The sequence below is a fragment of the Diorhabda carinulata genome, chromosome X, assembly GCF_026250575.1.
Source record: "Diorhabda carinulata isolate Delta chromosome X, icDioCari1.1, whole genome shotgun sequence".
Taxonomy (NCBI): Eukaryota; Metazoa; Arthropoda; class Insecta; order Coleoptera; family Chrysomelidae; genus Diorhabda; species Diorhabda carinulata.
Genome location: NC_079472.1, coordinates 16,574,424 through 16,592,270, shown reverse-complemented (window position 1 = coordinate 16,592,270; position 17,847 = coordinate 16,574,424). Strand labels below are relative to the sequence as shown.

Genomic DNA, 17,847 nt, shown 5'->3' with positions numbered 1-17,847 from the left:
TCCTGTCAATCCATTGAGGAAGCTCGCTCTTGAACTTTTGCCACCTAAGTGTTTTTTTATCTTCAGGAAGAGGTGATAATCGCTGGAAGCTTAGTCCGGGCTATACTGGTGATGGAGCATAACAGCCCACCCAAATTTTTTAAAAAATTTCTCTGCTCTCCGGCGATTTTGGATTGCTCGTCGTTTTCCCGTAGTTATTAACCCTGAAGGTGACAAAAAGCCAGTATTAGCTAAGTTGAACCGACGCGAGGTTGATAGTAACCAAAATGACGTTCATAATATTGTTAAACATTTAAAAGTTAGTTTAGGAATTTATGTAAACAAACACTATAATCTCAGATAATCATAAACAGAGGCAATGAAAGAAAATATACATAGAAATTTATATAAAATAGCTGTATACAGTGGTTTTTAGAAGTAATGTAGATAGAAATTGTATCTAATGTACTTATAAAGCCGGTGATCCTGAAGATGTCGTTCATTTTTCATCCTGTAATCTTATCCTTATCATCTCGAATAGTGACTAGAACTTTGTCTATTGTCTAAAGAACAATGCACGAAGTTTCTTTCGGTTTCCTGGTGATGTGAATCGTTGATTTCCCAACACCAAGCGTACTACTAACTAATTCCGCTGTGTCATCAACACTTTTACATGAACGTTTGTCTGTAAATGATTTAAAACAATTGAATATCAATGTTTTTTGTCAACTGTTAAACGAACGATTTTTGGGCGGTTACGCTGCCCTTCCAAATTTTTCTTAATCACACTAGAATTTACGATAAATTACACACTGCACCACGGAAGCTGCTGATCGAAGCAGTGCTGGAAGTCTTGTTTTGGTAAGGGCCTTTAGGATCTATGCCGTTTTTTGCTTTACAACTTCCATCGACTCAAATCGGGTCCCTTTCAAAGCAGATCTTTTTCTAACCTAACTAAACGCAAGAGCTTTTGGTCAGGAGTCAGATTTTTGACACCAATTTCACCCAGACTTTTGTTATGTGTAATTCCAAGCGTACAATTTTTCTAATCGTTTCTTTACGGGGTTTACAACCTCTGCAATCATCCGGATGCTCATTCGAAAATCTGCACGCCCAATTTGGTTGATTTTGGTCACTGTTTCCGGAGTTGAAACAGTCACAGGGCAATCTGGGCGCTGGTCATCTTCAGTGCTCTAACTAAAGCGCTGAGCGCTTAAGAGATAGAGAATTGTCCCCATAGGCCTCTTGTAGCAATTTATAGCACTCAGTCGGAGTTTTTTTCTATTTAACGAGAAATTTGAGATTGATACGCTGCTCCACGAGAAAAATACAGAATAATATATCAAAATAAACGATTCTTTCTATTCACCTCTGAAATAATTTCGAAATTTAATATCTCGAAGATACATTCTGCTGTTCTTCAAAGGAGAAAACAACTACATTCCTGGCTAATGCCTCAACGAATATTAAATTACATCTCTTCTGAAGAGCTTGATGTCAATCGACCTTTTAGTCGATATTAACATCCCCAATGGCTCGCAGTTACAACCACTGATTAGTTTCGTTCGGATTTGAGACCCGAACTGAAGGCAATATCAAAGAGCGTCGCTATTTGTTTCATGTATCATTTTCGATACAAATAACAAATTCATTAAAATTGAAATGATAACGAAAGTAGAGGATGAAAAACCAGAAATACATGTTCACGATATAATTTTTCATGGTTAAATTTTAGTATCTAGTTATATTTGTATAAATATTTACTCGTATGTCATCTATATTTATTAATCGTTCCATAAAATTTTTATCTTCCTGTGTTTACTTTTCATTTGAAGATAAAATGTTTTTATTGACATGTATTCTTTGACGGTCACAAACATTTGATAAAGATTTGACATACTAAAGTCTGAATATAATTTATGTCAACAAGACTTTGGTTCCAACTATATACGAGGAACAAATATTATGTGCTGGACGTGAGGTTGATCCAATTTTTACAGCCTAACTTCTTGAGCTTCATACTGACATTAACTGTTTTCTTTATTATCCTTCACTTCTTCATCTTCCACTTGTCCTTTTCGAAATATTTTTATAGCTGACAAAGTATGGGTTACCTGCCCTTCAGAACTTTTTAACTGAAGCTACACAACAATAAATAATTTTTGCTCGAGTTTCGAGTTTTGGCAATTAAAAATATCCTTGAAATAATTTGAGTATTGAATTCGATTTTTAATACATTCCAGGGGGGTTATGTGCGAATAACCAGTATATGTGTAAGGATGGTAAATGTATTCCTGCTAGCTGGGTCTGCGACACCAGCTTAGATTGCGACGATGGCAGCGACGAAACTGAAGATTGTCAAAGGAAACATAATTGCAGAGCGGATCAGTTCCAGTGCGCTTTGACCAAAAAATGCATACCTACAGGTACAGATATTTTTTTAAAGTTTAATCATTGTTGAATAAAGAAAAAAATCGTAACTAGCACTCGTTTGTTAGACAAGAATTGCTTAATCTATCCCGGTAACCTTCGTGCAACGTCGACCACGTTAATGTTTTTTTAGGTAAGACCGAATTAGGCGAATATTTAATGTCTACTTGATCCTGTCCTTTGCCTCTTTTTCCAATCATCTCTACCAAACCCTCTTATATCGATCTTCATTTCTTCCCTTGTTCCCTCGTCTCCCTAACTTTTTCGGCATACCGGAATTATTCATTCTGGAGACGTGTGCCATCCATCTGACCTGGGTAATTGATTGTTAACGACCACTAGTTCAGACGCTTTCATTAGGTTGAATCGTTCCAAAAAGATTTCTCAATATTTTCTTCATCTGATAACTCACAATTACGAAAGAAACTCAGAAGAAGATCATCACCTGAGGATGAAGAAAATCGGCGACATACTTGGTAAGAAGTGTCTAGATTTTCGATCACACTCAAGACATGTTGCACTCAATAAAAATCCCTTGTCATGGAAGAAGATCTGTTGAAAAGAATCCTTGGAAACAATGACACCTCGGCTGATTTTTCCGCGTCTTTTTTTGGATAATTTTTCGATGCAATACTGCCTAAGTAAGCCAGAGTAAGATGCCTCATTCACGGTTCTATTTGATTCAATCAAAAAGATACTTGGTGCTTTTCGTGACCTTTGCTTTTCTTGTCACGGGCTTCCTTTCTGATGCCACTCAATTGAATCTCTTTTGGACGTCGGATCATAGTGAAAAAATCTAGTTTCATCACCCGTTACAATCGATCGGATGACACTTTCTTAGACGTCTATTCAAGTAGACCTAATCTAACCTTACCTAAAGTAAAACCTAATCTAATTAAAGATTAAGTTACCTAATCAAATCCAAGTTTGAGTAGACCTAATATAATTGATACTTAAGTAAACCTAGTCTAACCTTAGCTAAAGTAAACATGGTTTAATTGTAGATTAAGTTACTCAATCAAATCCAAGTTTGAGTAGACCTAACCTAATTGATACTTAAGTAAACCTAGTCTAACCTTAGCTAAAGTAAACATAGTTTAATTGTAGATTAAGTTACCTAATCAAATCCAAGTTTGAGTAGACCTAATCTAATTGATACTTAAGTAAACCTAGTCTAACCTTAGCTAAAGTAAACATAATCTAATTGAAGATTAAGTTACCTAATCCTACACTTTCTTGGTCGTCGTGGAAAAGCTGTTTTTGATTTATGTTGATGCTAATCCTTCTTTGGTTAATAATTTTCCAAAAGTCAATTTGAGACATTTTTCAAAACAACTTGACTGAGTAATCGTTCGAGCTTTACTATAATAAAATGGATCAAAGCAGCAAGCTGAAACTGTACAAATCTCATTGAGATTTGACTTAATTGTGCTCTATGTCAATGGATAGAATACTACGCAGATTCATTGTTGAGGAGGCCCAAACAGAGCTGTAGAGCCGCTTGTTAAGGTACTAATATATGTAGAATTTGGTTGTTTTTTAGTCCGCCAAGGTAAAATTTGATCACAAGTAAGCTTCTTCGATTAGCACACAAAGTACGTCTCCATAATCTGTACTCCAACTCACGAAATGGTCTTTTTTGGGGTTAGAGCTGAAAAGAGCCACTCCAAACGATTTTATGGGAAATGTATCAAGGCAAACCCTTTCTTTTAGGTTGGGTGTGCGACGAGGAAAAAGACTGCGGCGTTTCCCCCGACTTGGGTCCCGATATATCCGACGAAGACCCGAAACGTTGCGCGAAAGAAGCCAAATGTAAGTGGAACGAAGAATTATGCGGAGAAGGTTCGGAATGTATACCGATAAAAAAATTTTGCGACGGACACGGCGATTGTTTAGGTAACAGCGACGAATGGGATTTTTGTCGAAACGACACCGTAGTATGCGACAAGTAAACACCCTTCGCATATCTCGTAATTCGAATTTTCCTTAAACGAAATCTATTTCAGATTACAATGTTCGTTCGGTTGTAAACCGACGCCGAAAGGTCCGCAATGTTACTGTCCGGACGGAAAGAAAATTTCGGAAAATAAATGCGTCGATGCCGACGAATGCGAAATTGAAGAATCTTGCGCTCAACTTTGTATAAACACGATCGGTTCGTTTTTATGCTCGTGCGTTTCTGGTTATAAACTTAATGGGACTGAATGTACCGCGATTAATTGTAAGTATTGTTTATTTATTAAAATCCACATCGTGTATATATTGTTTTATCGCAGTTCCTGCGGCTGAACCACCGTCTTTAATTTTTTCCACCCAAACGGAAATTCGTAGGGTGACTTTGGAAGGTAAACCTTTTCCTGGTAACTCAACTCTACGTCTTCTGAATAGCAACGCTTTGGAGTTCATTCACAGGAATCACACTGTTTGTTATGTTCACCACAATGTGACTAAAGTGAGTTTATTTTTTTATATATCGAACGAATTTTTCTTATTTCCGTTTTATCGAACATGTTTTAGTTATTTTTCATAATTTTTGCCCTCAATTTTAAATAATGAAACAATATTTTTTCATAGTCGAAAATAGGGAATTTTTTTATAAAATTTGTGTATACAAAAAAATCCATTCCACGAAATTCGTAATGCTTCTACATAGATGTGACATTTCAGCAAAAAAAATCTTCTTCCCGAAATACTAAACCTTAATCGAAGCATAAGTAAACTAAACTTTACCTAATATAAGCAAAAGTAAACTTAATGTCATCGAAATTAAAGTAAACATAATCTAACCGAAGATTAAGTTACCTAATCAAATTGAAGTATGAGTAAAACTAATCTAAAGGATGGTTAAGTAAACCTAATCTAACCTTAACGAAAGTAAACATGATCTAAACAAAGATTATGTCATCCAAATCAAATCCAAGTTTGAGTGAATATAATCTAATTGCTTAAGTAAACCTAATCTAACCTTAACTAAAGTAAACATGATCTATTTGAAGAATAGCTCATGTTTACTTTAGTTAAGTTACCCAATCAAATCCAAGTTTGAATAAACCTAATCTAATTGATACTCAAGTAGACCTAATCTAACCTTAGCTAAAGTAAACATAGTTTAATTGTAGATTAAGTTACCTAATCAAATCTAAGTTTGAGTAGACCTAATTTAATTGATACTTAAGTAAACCTAGTCTAACCATAGCTAAAGTAAACATAGTTTAATTGTAGATTAAGTTACCTAATCAAATCCAAGTTTGAGTAGACCTAATCTAATTGATACTTATATACACCTAGTCTAACTTTAGCTAAAGTAAACATAGTTTAATTGTAGATTAAGTTACCTAATCAAATCTAAGTTTGAGTAGACCTAATTTAATTGATATTTAAGTAAACCTTAGCTAAAGTAAACATAGTCTAACTGAAGATTAAGTTACCTAATCAAATCCAAGTTTGAGTAGACCTAATCTAATTGATACTTAAGTAAACCTTAGCTAAAGTAAACATAGTCTAACTGAAGATTATGTTACCTAATCAAATCCAAGTTTGAGTAGACCTAATCTAATTGATACTTGAGTGAATCGATCGAATTGAATCTAAAGTAAACAATCTAATCAGAGTTGAAGTAAACTTAACCTAATCGACGCTCAAATAAATTTAATTTAATCGAAGATAAAGTAAACACGACTCACTCGAAGTGAAACTAAATCTTAAAGTTTGAGTTAACCTAACTTCACTAGAAAACGAATTAGGTTTGATAAATTTTTTTTGTTGTAATGAATAAAAATAATATTTTTTTCTAAGGCTCACTTTATGTGCGCTAATATCAACGATTTGAATCAACGTTGGGCGAACGATGTGGAATCGCCTCTACTAGAAATTGATTTAGTACAACAACTCGCTTTGGATTGGATAACGGAAAATTGGTACTTCATGGACGACCAAAGGGAAATCATACTAGTTTGTACACATAATTTGAGGTAAGTAAATTGAAATATTGGAAAGGTGCAGTTATTGAAATTGTCGTCTCTTCTTTTCGGCATGCATTAATGCCAACTAAAAATAATCATTATTATGTGAGAAAAATAAAAAATGGCATCTGCGCGATTTGAACCTGGGATCTTCCGTATGAGAACCTCGTACTTTAGCCACTACGCTACGGAGACCTTAATAATACGTTTTTTACGCACTATTGCTTAAAGTATGTATCTTTACGCACGAGAATTTATGTCTAAAGTTCGTACTTTACGCATGGTAGTAGAAAAAATAATTTTCGTGTTATTCGAATCAAAAATGTAAATTTATACCTTAAGCCAATTCTCCGTTTCCATATGTGTTTATTGTGGAATCTAACTAATAGTCAAAATCAGCAGATGTCCATTTTAAAATGGCCGCCGTAGGGTAAACTTTCACTGTAAGTTTTCGTGTGGTTCGTGAAGTTATTTGTTGGATTCTATACCTTTCTATAATGGCCGCCGTGGGGTAAACAAGTATTTTTATTGTAAGTCTTTGTGTTGTAAGTTAAGTTATTTGTTGGATTTAAGACCTTATTATCCCTAGTTTTACTGCAAACAAGTGCTGCTCCCTTAAGAAGTGCGGAATTTAATTTGGAAAACATAATTTTATCGTTTTATTTTCAATTATGCAAATATATTGGAAACTCGTGAAAAATAAGTAGAATTCTGACGTAAGCACTTGTGAAATGCAATTATTTGTTGGATACTAGACCATTTTAAAATGGCTGCCGTGAGGTATGCAAATGTTTTTGCCGTAAGTTCCTATGTGGTTCGTTAAGTTATTTGTTGTATTCTACACAATTTTAAAATGACCATCCGCTTACTGTAAATTTCTGTGTAGTTTGTGAAGTTATTTGTTGGATTTAAGACCTTATGATCCTTAGTTTAACTGAAAAAAGCTACTCCCTTAAAAATGTGCGTAATTTCTTTTTGGAAACATGGTTTTGTTGTTGTTTTTTTCAATTATGCAGAATTCTGATGTATGCTCTTGTAAAGTGAAGTAAAATTATTTATTGGATACTAGACCATTTCAAAATGGCCGCCGTGAGGTATGAAAATACTTTTACCGTAAGTTCCTGTATGGTTCGTGAAGTTATTTGTCGGATTGTATACCATTTTAAAATGGCCGTCGTGGGTTAAACAAATGTTTTTGCCGTGAGGTTCTGTCTTGCTCGTGAAATTATTAAGGATACTAGACCATTTTAAAATGGCTGCCGCGAGGTAAGAAGGTTGGAAGGGAAATCTACACTTAAAGTTATAAGTTTGTCTTTGCATCTTTTAGTTGCCACTGGTTTATCAACATTATTAAGTGCTCATTTATCTTTTCAAAACTTGAAACTATATGGGGAATTTAATTTCCAAAAAAAAACTAATTGTTCTAAATTTTGGGAATTACTTTAAACCATGACTAAAAAAAAATGCAAACATAATCAGTTTCAGGTGGATTAGTTCCACTGAAACCAATATGTAAAGGCCTTTTAATACCGTTAAACAACCGGAGAAAATTAAGAAAAGCTAACACGGGTACATTAGCGATTGTTTACCCCACGGTCGTCATTTTGAAGTAAGTCACGAACTTAACCTATAAATATGAAATTTTTAAACATTGATTAAGCACTTTTAGGTTAGTTTCTTCTTATTGATTCAATCAAATAACACCATTATTTCGAGATTTAAATATTATTATTTTTTTTTGACGTAGATGGTGTCATATTCTAGTAGAATACGATCTAAGTAAACCAAGAGCTATAGCTCTGGATCCGACGACCGGTTATTTATTTTTCACCAAATGGGGCCACTCTTCACCGATGTTAGAAAGGATACATATGGACGGTTCTAATAGAATATCCATCGTTAACCACACCATCGTCTACCCTTATGGCATAGCCATAGATTTTCCCACCAAAAGAGTTTTTTGGGTAGATACCTATTTAGGTATGCATATTATTTTCTCAATCAACAAATTTTTTTTCTTCTATATCAACGTGGTACCAAATGGTGTTTTCGTTTTAGATTACGTAGACAGTGTCGATTACGATGGTAATAATAGAAAGACTGTATTGAGAGGTACCAGAGTGCAAAATTTGTATGGAATAACAGTTTTCGAAAGTCGTTTATTCGTATCTTCTTGGTATAATAGCAGCATATTAGAATTACACAAATATAAACATCGAGAAAAAAATGTCGTTGTCAATATCAGCAGGCCTTTTAATGTTTATGTATTCCACAGGCAACGACAACCAGATGGTGAGTCAATTATATATTTTTTTTTCCTCCAATATTTATCAATAATCGGTTTTTATTAGCCACCAATTCGTAGCTCTATGTGTAATATATAGGGTGTTCTACTTAAAAAAGTACCTCTAAATATTTTAAATCAATTTTTCATTACAAAAAAATTTCTAACTATCAGATTTCGTTTCCTGAAGGACTAATTGCAACCCTTAAATTATTACTTCATATTTAATATAAGGTGATTTTCATTACGGGAACCCAATAATCACCGATATAGCTTTGCAGTTGAGGGAGCTTGCTGTGATATTGTACTGTGATTTTCACTGGTACTTTGTTCTTGATAAAATTGTTGTCGAACTCCAAACAGATAAAAATATTAGGAATTTGGAAACAACATAGAATTAGACAAAGAACAAAACCAGAAACTCTATTTTATAGTATTGAAAGGTCTTAGAAAATTAAGAACCAATCAGGAGAAGTGCTAGTAAATGAAGTTGATATAATGGAGCAATGGAGGTTATTTTTTGACCTTCCCTGGTATACTACTACTTGAAACTGCGAATCGTCGTGTAACTCAACGAAATTCTTCGAAAAATCGAGGTAAACCCACATATTTCATTTGAAATTGAATATTTTTCTGGAAATGCTTAAAATTCATTCAAAATGATATGAGGGTGGTTAGCTCGTTAACTAATTTTCGAAATCATGCTAAATAAAGGGTCTTCGAGTGAACCACGACAAATTTAGATCGAGATTGCCTGTACTGACATAACTGAAAGATTTTTTAACGATAATTGCGATTATTTTTTGACCCTCCCTGGTATCCTACATGTAAATTTTTAACTTGAAACTACGAATCGTCGTGTAACTCAACGAAATTCCTCGAAAAATCGAGGTAAACTCACATATTTCATTTGATATTGAAACTTTTGTTTGGAAATGCTTCAAATTAATTCAAAATGATAGTAGGGTGGTTAGCTAGTTAACTAATTTTTGAAATCGTGCTAAATAAAAAGTCTTAGAGTGAAAACCGACAAATCTAGATCGAGATTGTCACTATTAACAACACTAAATAATTTCTAAAAAATGATTCGAGTTATTTTCGTATCTTCCCTCGTATATATTCCTCCATCTATATATTCTTGTGATTGTGATAATTATCAAATCCCTTTAGTAATTCACGTTTTAATTATTTTACAGTCGCTCATCCTTGCAAAACAATGAACGATTGCGACCATCTTTGCGTTCCGATATGGAACGACGCAATAGCGATAAAAAGATGCGTCTGCGCAACCGGTTACACTTTAACAAATGTCACTAAATGCGTAACCAAAATGCCTTCCAATTTCCTAATCATATCGAAAAGCCGTCCGTTTTCAATAAGAGGAATAGATTTGGATACAGGGAAAGAAACAATAGTTCCTATAATGAATATTGGCAGGCCTAAAGGATTAGATTTCGACGTTAAAACCAGATCGATATTCTACGCGGACTCACACGCGATGACTGTTAACAGAGTGTCTATAGATAATACGACGGACCGGACGGTTATTATTAACAACGTCATGTGCGACGGATTGGCTTTCGATTGGATATCGAGAAATATATATTGGACCAGTTTGGAAAGAGGAAGTATCAGCGTGACTAAATTATCGAATACTTCCGTAACGAGGACTTTAATAGAAAGTACTAATTACAGTCCAACTTCCATAGCGGTGGATCCTTATAACGGGGTGATGTATTGGGCGGATTGGTCGAGCTTATCTCCGGAAAGAGGACGAGTAGACACCGCCAATATGGACGGTAGCAATAAAAGGGTCTTCCTTAGCGAAAAGATACACTGGCCGAGCGGTTTGGCGATAGATCATCAGCTTAAGAGGATCTATTGGGGAGATAAACATTTAAAAATTATACAGAGCGTTAATTTTAACGGTAAAGATAGAAGAACGGAAATTTTGGGGAAATTACAATCGCCTGTTAGTCTAGCTATTGGGTTTCGAGGAAATCAACATCTGTACTTTATAGAGATGGAAAAAGGTGCTATTATGTCTTATAGGAACGATACTGGATTGAAGAAAGTGTATCAAGGGAATTTGCCTTTATATGATGTTAAGTTGTTCGATAGCGAAGGACAAAAAGGTGAGAATTTATTTGGGATCTAAGATGTAACTCTATTTTTATCAATCCAACTACGGTAATAAAGATTTTGTTTCCCAATTCCAAGCAACAAAGTCAAATTTGAAAAAAAATGAAACAAAGCTCCACTTTCATTAATCCAACTGTGGTAGCAAAGCTTTCGATTGACAATTCCAAGCAACAAAGTCAAATTTGTCAAAACCTGAGTGAAAGTTCCATTTTCATTAATCTAACTGAGTTTTGTTTTGACAATTGAAAGCAACAAAGTCTAATTTGTCAAAAACTGAATCAAAGCTCCATTTTCATTAATCCCACTGAGCTTTAGTTTGACGATTTAAAGCAAAAAAGTCTAATTTATCAAAAACTGAATCAAAGCTCCATTTTTATTAATCCCATTGAGCTTTGGTTTGACAATTTCAAGCGACAAAGTCAAATTTATCAAAAATTGACTCAAACCTGTGTTACATGTTTAATATTCCTTTGTTCACTTATTTTAATCACATTTAATTTAATTATTCTATCTTCAAATTTTCGAAGAAATCTATTTCTTATCCACCTCCCATTCCATTCGTAGAAATTAATGAAATCTCAGTGTCTTTTCTAAAACGTCCTCTCTCTGCAACTGAAGCTTAAAATCAAAGTAAATTTGTGGTGATACTATTTTTTCTATTCGTTAGCAAGTTTATCTAATATCTTTTCAACTTTGCTTTTTATATATAATGCTAATAAAATTTCATTTATTTTTCATAATTAACTAGATTTACTTGGATTATTTCAGTTGTAGAATGTATGTAGAGGACGCTTTAGAAACAACACTGAGGTCTTATTGAATTTTTCGACAAAAATGGAAAGTTGACAACAAATTAATTTCTCCAAAATCTCCACAAGTTGTACTTGCACTCCAATTCCATTCTACCTCTCTTATATCTTCCAACATTACATTCAACCATTTTTCTATGGCCCCCTATTCTTCTTGCACCTCCTCCTTTTTCTACGATTTTGCAAATATATTTTCCGGCATCTTTTTAATATGCATTTTGGAAATTTCTTAAAAGGATCGTAAACTGTAATCAACAATCAGTTAAATCATCTAATACGTCATGATGTTTCTAGGAGACAACGATTGCTCAACAACGACGTGCCCCGAACTGTGTTTACCTTTACCCGATCGAAAATCGGTGTGCGCTTGCTCTGACGGATTTCGATGGAACAACAATACATGTATAAAATCAAATAATGTTACAACTCCGACTATCTGTCCCCCCCAAACGTTCCAATGCGCGCAGAAAAAACACTGTATACCTAATACGTATTTGTGCGATGGCGTAGATAACTGCGGAGACGGTTCGGATGAATCCGCCGATGAGGGCGGACCGTGCGCCAACGTTTCATGCGGAGAGAACCAATTAAAGGTGAATAATAAAAAAAATTCTTCGATATTGTTTTATTTATGTATATTTTTTCTAATTTCAAGTGTGATAAGACAACCTGTATAGCTAAACATTGGGTATGCGACGGGGAGAAAGATTGCTTAGATGGTACCGATGAAGATCCACAAACTTGTTCGAAAGTATGCACGCCGAACCAATTCAAATGTGAAAAGTCGAGGAGATGTATACCGATGGCTTGGTATTGTGATGGAGTCCATGATTGCGGAAATGACGATGATAGTGACGAAACTGATTGCCGTAAGTGAGAAATCGGTTAAAAAATTATTTAAATGCCACAGAAATAGAGCATAAAATGTATCATACTGCATTTTTAGCGGCTTGAATCTCGAAAATGCGTAACGTTAAGATTAACTTAGTCAACACACTGTATATAATACCACCACACCAACACGCACGTTTCGATAACCAAGCTACCGTCTTCAGAGACTGTAATTTTACTTTCAGTCCCTGAAGATGATAACTTTGTGATCGAATCGCGCGTCAGATAGTGCAATTGTGAGTGTTAGTTTAATAGTGTGTTCATTACAACACTTTCTTAGTATTTTCCCGATCACAACGAACGTACATGTCTTCTTATTGAGCTATAGCGGGCGTTGACTTTTTGAAACGAATTGCATTTAATATTTCTAACATTGATTTTGACATTAGTCGATACGTTGGTCAATATAAAACGCCAATCAATAATCGGATTACAATTCGCGAAAGTGATCAAATTATACCCTGAAAAATGTTCGTTTGCTTATGTTTTTTTACTTTAAAATTTGACTTATAGAAAGCGCTACAACAAAAAAAGGTGATTTAAAATTTTACAAAAAAAATGGCGATACTAATTTCAAAGTAATATTATTATTAAGATGAAAACGATTAAAATTAAAATTTATAACATTGACTGGATTTAGATATTTAATGATTTTTATATATTATTTCTAAACGCAATAGTTTTCTTTATTTATACTTTACTGTAACGTTTTTTATTTAATTAAATTGTTTCTAACGGTGGGGTTGTTTTATACGGACCATGTTTCTTACTTACTATCATAATTTATTTACACACTTTACACTAAAATATGCACTAAACTACTCGCTATTCACTATATTATTCACTGACTTATATAATTTATTTAAATGCACCACTTACTATTTACCGACTCGCTGATAAACAAGCGCGTATTTATACAAAACGGATTTCTCGATAATTCGGTTCTAGAAAGGTAACAAACAAAAAGGCCTTCCTAGAAATAGATTCAAATCAAAAGGGACAAAAAGATATTTAGGTTGTATTATGGAAAAGTATTATTGAAGGTTCAGTGCATATGCATAAAAATCAGCAATGTCCCAACTTCGTGCATTTCTGAGATATAAAGCACTAAAGTAGCGTAATAAGAAAAAAATGAAATCAACTGAAATATTCTAGTTATTTTATTCGTATTATAGGTAAAGTCTAATGAACATACGTAAAAATAAGAAATGCCCTAACGTCACGTATTTTTGAGATACAGATAATAAAACAGGATAAAAAATCTATAAAACGTAAAATATTCGAGATATTGTGTTTAGAAAAATTTTTTTAATGGATGAGTTTATCCAGAAAAAATTCAATAATGTTGTAAAGTAACGATTTTCTGAGATACAGGGCGTTAAAATGAAAATATCGATAATAACGACTGGAGAATGGATTATTGGGGAAATTGTATATTTTTAAAATTCTTTCCGTACAATTTACATTAAAAAACAATGGATAGGATGATATTTATTTTTGAATTGTTATTATTTTAGAGAATTCTCCTTGTGAAATGAACGAATTCGCATGTAAAAATGGTCAGTGTATCGCTTTAAAGTATTACTGCGATTCTTTAAAAGACTGCGACGACGGTAGCGACGAAATAAATTGCCTAACTTGCAATCCCCTAATCGAGATCCCCTGTAGACCGAAAAACGAATGTCTGTCGAAATCTCTAGTGTGCGACGGCAAAACTAACTGTCCCGACGGTTCCGACGAAAGAGATTGCGAACCGAAAATTGAATGCGAAGCCGACGAATTCAAATGCTCCAATTTCGAATGCATACCCAAAGTAAGTTTCGCCGAACCGCGTCGTATTCGTCGTAATAATTCGTGTTCGGATTTTAGGATTTCGTATGCGATTCGGATCTGGATTGCATTGACGGTTCCGACGAGATGAATTGCGATCCGGGGAGGATCAGAAATGCCACGGCTAATAAAAATCATAGTTTCGTTTGCGAGCCGTTTCACAAGGCGTGCGATAATAATACGAAATGCATTTCGCATAGCAAATTGTGCGATAACAGACAGGATTGTGCGGACGGTTCGGATGAGATCGACGAAATTTGTACAAGTAAGTTATTCAGAAATATTATAATGCTCTATTTTATTTTTTTGGAAATTTTTCTTGAAAACTCTTATTAAAATAAAATTTATAATGGGTAATATATTAAATTAATCCGAAATCTACAATTCACGGCGACATATTTAGAATGATCTTCAAATCCCTTAGTAAATTTCAATTCACATTAACTTATTTGGAATTTTCTTGAAATGTTTCGATATACCACATTTCACATAGTCATTTTAGGATTTTTTTTCAAAACTATCATCAAATCATTATTCCTAAGGTCATATTTTAAATTTTTATATAAAGTTTTGTTGAATTACAAGGTCATATCTGAACATCAATCAATGTCTCTTAGTAAATTACAATTCAAACGATCACATATTAAATTATTCTGAAACTCTTTAGAAATTCACAATTCACAGGTTCATATTTCAAATTTTCTTATTAACTCTCATTAAATTTCAATTAACAGAGTCATAATTGCAATTTTTTTTGAAAAACTGTTAATGAATTACAATTAAAAGGGTCATAATCGAAATTATCTTTCAGGCAGCTACAATTCTCAAGGTCAATTATGGAATTTTTTTCAAAACTTTTATCAAATTACAAGGTCATATTTGAAATTTACATAATATCTCTTAATAAACTACAATTCACAGGGTCATGAATAAAATTAACGTGAAATTCTTTAAAAAACTACAATTCACAGGGTCATAAATAAAATTAAGGTGAAATTCTTCAAGAAACTACAATTCACAGGGTCATAAATAAAATTAAGGTGAAATTCTTTAAAAAACTACAATTCACAGGGTCATGAATGAAATTAACGTGATATTCTTTAAAAGAACTATAATTCACAGGGTCATGAATGAAATTAACGTGAAATTCTTTTAACAACTACAATTCACAGGGTCATAAATAAAATTAAGGTGAAATTCTTCAAAAAACTACAATTCACAGGTTCATAAATAAAGTTAAGGTGAAATTCTTTAAAAAACTACAATTCACAGGGTCATGAATGGAATTAACGTGAAATTCTTTCAAAGAACTATAATTCACATAATCATGAATGAAATTCTTTTAAAAACTACAATTCACAGGGTCATAAATAAAATTAACGTGAAATTCTTTTAACAACTACAATTCACAGGGTCATAAATAAAATTAAGGTGAAATTCTTCAAAAAACTACAATTCACAGGTTCATAAATAAAGTTAAGGTGAAATTCTTTAAAAAACTACAATTCACAGGGTCATGAATGGAATTAACGTGAAATTCTTTCAAAGAACTATAATTCACATAATCATGAATGAAATTCTTTTAAAAACTACAATTCACAGGGTCATAAATAAAATTAATGTGAAATTCTTTAAAAAAACTACAATTCACAGGGTTATGAATGAAATTAACGTGAAATTCTTTAAAAAACTACAATTCACAGGGTCATGAATAAAATTAAGGTGAAATTCTTTAAAAAACTACAATTCACAGGGTCATGAATGAAATTAACGTTAAATTCTTTAAAAGAACTACAATTCACAGGGTCATGAATAAAATTAAGGTGAAATTCTTTAAAAAACTATAATTAACAGGGTCATAAATAAAAATTAAGGTGAAATTCTTTAAAGGGACTACAATTCACAGGGTCATGAATGAAATTAACGTGAAATTATTTAAAAAACTACAAATCACAGGGTCATAAATAAAATTAAGGTGAAATTCTTTAAAAAACTACAATTCACAGGGCCATAAATAAAATTAAGGTGAAATTCTTATAAACTACAATTTATAGGGATGATATTTTCATTCATTTTATTGAAATTTCAATTCAAAGGATCATTTTAAAATTATCTAAAAATCCCCATTCATAGGACCAAAAATGAGATTTACTTCCTTTAGGAAATTCTAATTTACAGGGTCATATTTGGAGTATTTTTGAAAAATTAGAATCAAATTTTAAGTCGGACGGTCATATTTGGAATAATTTGAAAAAATAGTATCATATCACAATTTAAAGGGTCATATTTGGAATATTTTCGAAAAACTGAAATCTAAATACAATTCAAAGGTGTCATATTCGAGATATTTTTGAAAAATTAGCTTCAAATCAAAATTCACATGGTCATTTTTAGAATTTTTTCTATAAATTAGTATCACATCAATATCAACTTGAAATTCCTAGGGTTATATTTCAAATTTTCTGGAAATTTCTTAGAAAACTACAATTCACAAGGTCATGTTCGTATTTTTTTTTTAAATTACAATTCATTGTCACATTTGGAATCTATAAATGAACTCCTCTTCTCCAGGTCATAACGCAGATTTTCCTGATAACCTTTTATAAATTACAGTTAACACTGTTATATTCGCTAAATTTTTGAGAAACCCATATTTTATCATTTTTTTTTTGTTAAGATTACAACGCGACCGATTTAACATTCTCAACTACCTGCGAATACCCGTCCAGATTATGCGACAACGATACAAGGTGCATACAGGTAGACGCTCTTTGCGACGAAAGAAAAGATTGCGACGACGGCTCGGACGAAGGTTCGAGATGCTCGGAAAGACTTTGCGAACACAGTTTTACTTGTTCCCACGATTGTCATAACGCTCCCGAAGGATTATTATGCACTTGTCCGAAACATTTGCATCTGCAAGCGGATAAAGTTAATTGTCTGGCGACGCATCCCTGCGAAGCGTGGGGCGCTTGCTCTCAACTCTGTATTCCAAGAGGTGAACATATTTTTTCATTACTTTGAATTTTTATAAAGTCTGCACTATTATTTTTCAGGTTCTCGATACAAGTGTACGTGCCAAGAAGGTTATGTCATACAAGATGACGGTTTCACGTGTAAAAGTACCGACAGCGGACGACCTTACGTCATTTTTAGTAACCGCCACGAACTCAGAGGCGTCGATTTACACACGTTCGGTTTAAAATCGTTTATAGCCAGTTTAAAAAATACTATAACGTTAGATTTTTATTATTCGAACGATACGAATATGATTTTTTGGACGGACGTCATAGATGATAAAATTTATAGAGGAACTGTCGTGGGAGGATCCTTGGGGAACATTGAAGTTGTAGTACAAACGGGACTTACCACTGCGGAAGGACTAGCCGTCGATTGGTTAGGTAAGTCGTATGATTACAGCATCAGGTGAACAATTGAACGTTTTAAAAGCTCTCCATAATAATCTACATCCATTTCTATCCATTAGAATAATTTTAGTTGTTACAAACAGTCTAAAACG

General features: G+C 33.3%; 1 protein-coding gene across 1 annotated transcript in view; it reads left to right on the top strand.

Moving 5' to 3' along the window:
- LOC130900651 (low-density lipoprotein receptor-related protein 1) overlaps positions 1–17,847 on the top strand; it is a 57,766-nt gene that overhangs the window by 7,863 nt on the left and 32,056 nt on the right. Inside the window, exons 2-15 of the mRNA XM_057811395.1 lie at positions 2,223–2,405; positions 4,123–4,357; positions 4,416–4,630; positions 4,686–4,861; positions 6,205–6,380; positions 8,119–8,351; positions 8,430–8,663; positions 9,852–10,790; positions 11,901–12,199; positions 12,262–12,475; positions 14,015–14,310; positions 14,367–14,592; positions 17,005–17,325; positions 17,384–17,728. Coding sequence (XP_057667378.1) covers positions 2,223–2,405; positions 4,123–4,357; positions 4,416–4,630; positions 4,686–4,861; positions 6,205–6,380; positions 8,119–8,351; positions 8,430–8,663; positions 9,852–10,790; positions 11,901–12,199; positions 12,262–12,475; positions 14,015–14,310; positions 14,367–14,592; positions 17,005–17,325; positions 17,384–17,728 — 4,092 coding nt within the window. The remainder of the gene's footprint in view (positions 1–2,222; positions 2,406–4,122; positions 4,358–4,415; positions 4,631–4,685; positions 4,862–6,204; positions 6,381–8,118; positions 8,352–8,429; positions 8,664–9,851; positions 10,791–11,900; positions 12,200–12,261; positions 12,476–14,014; positions 14,311–14,366; positions 14,593–17,004; positions 17,326–17,383; positions 17,729–17,847) is intronic.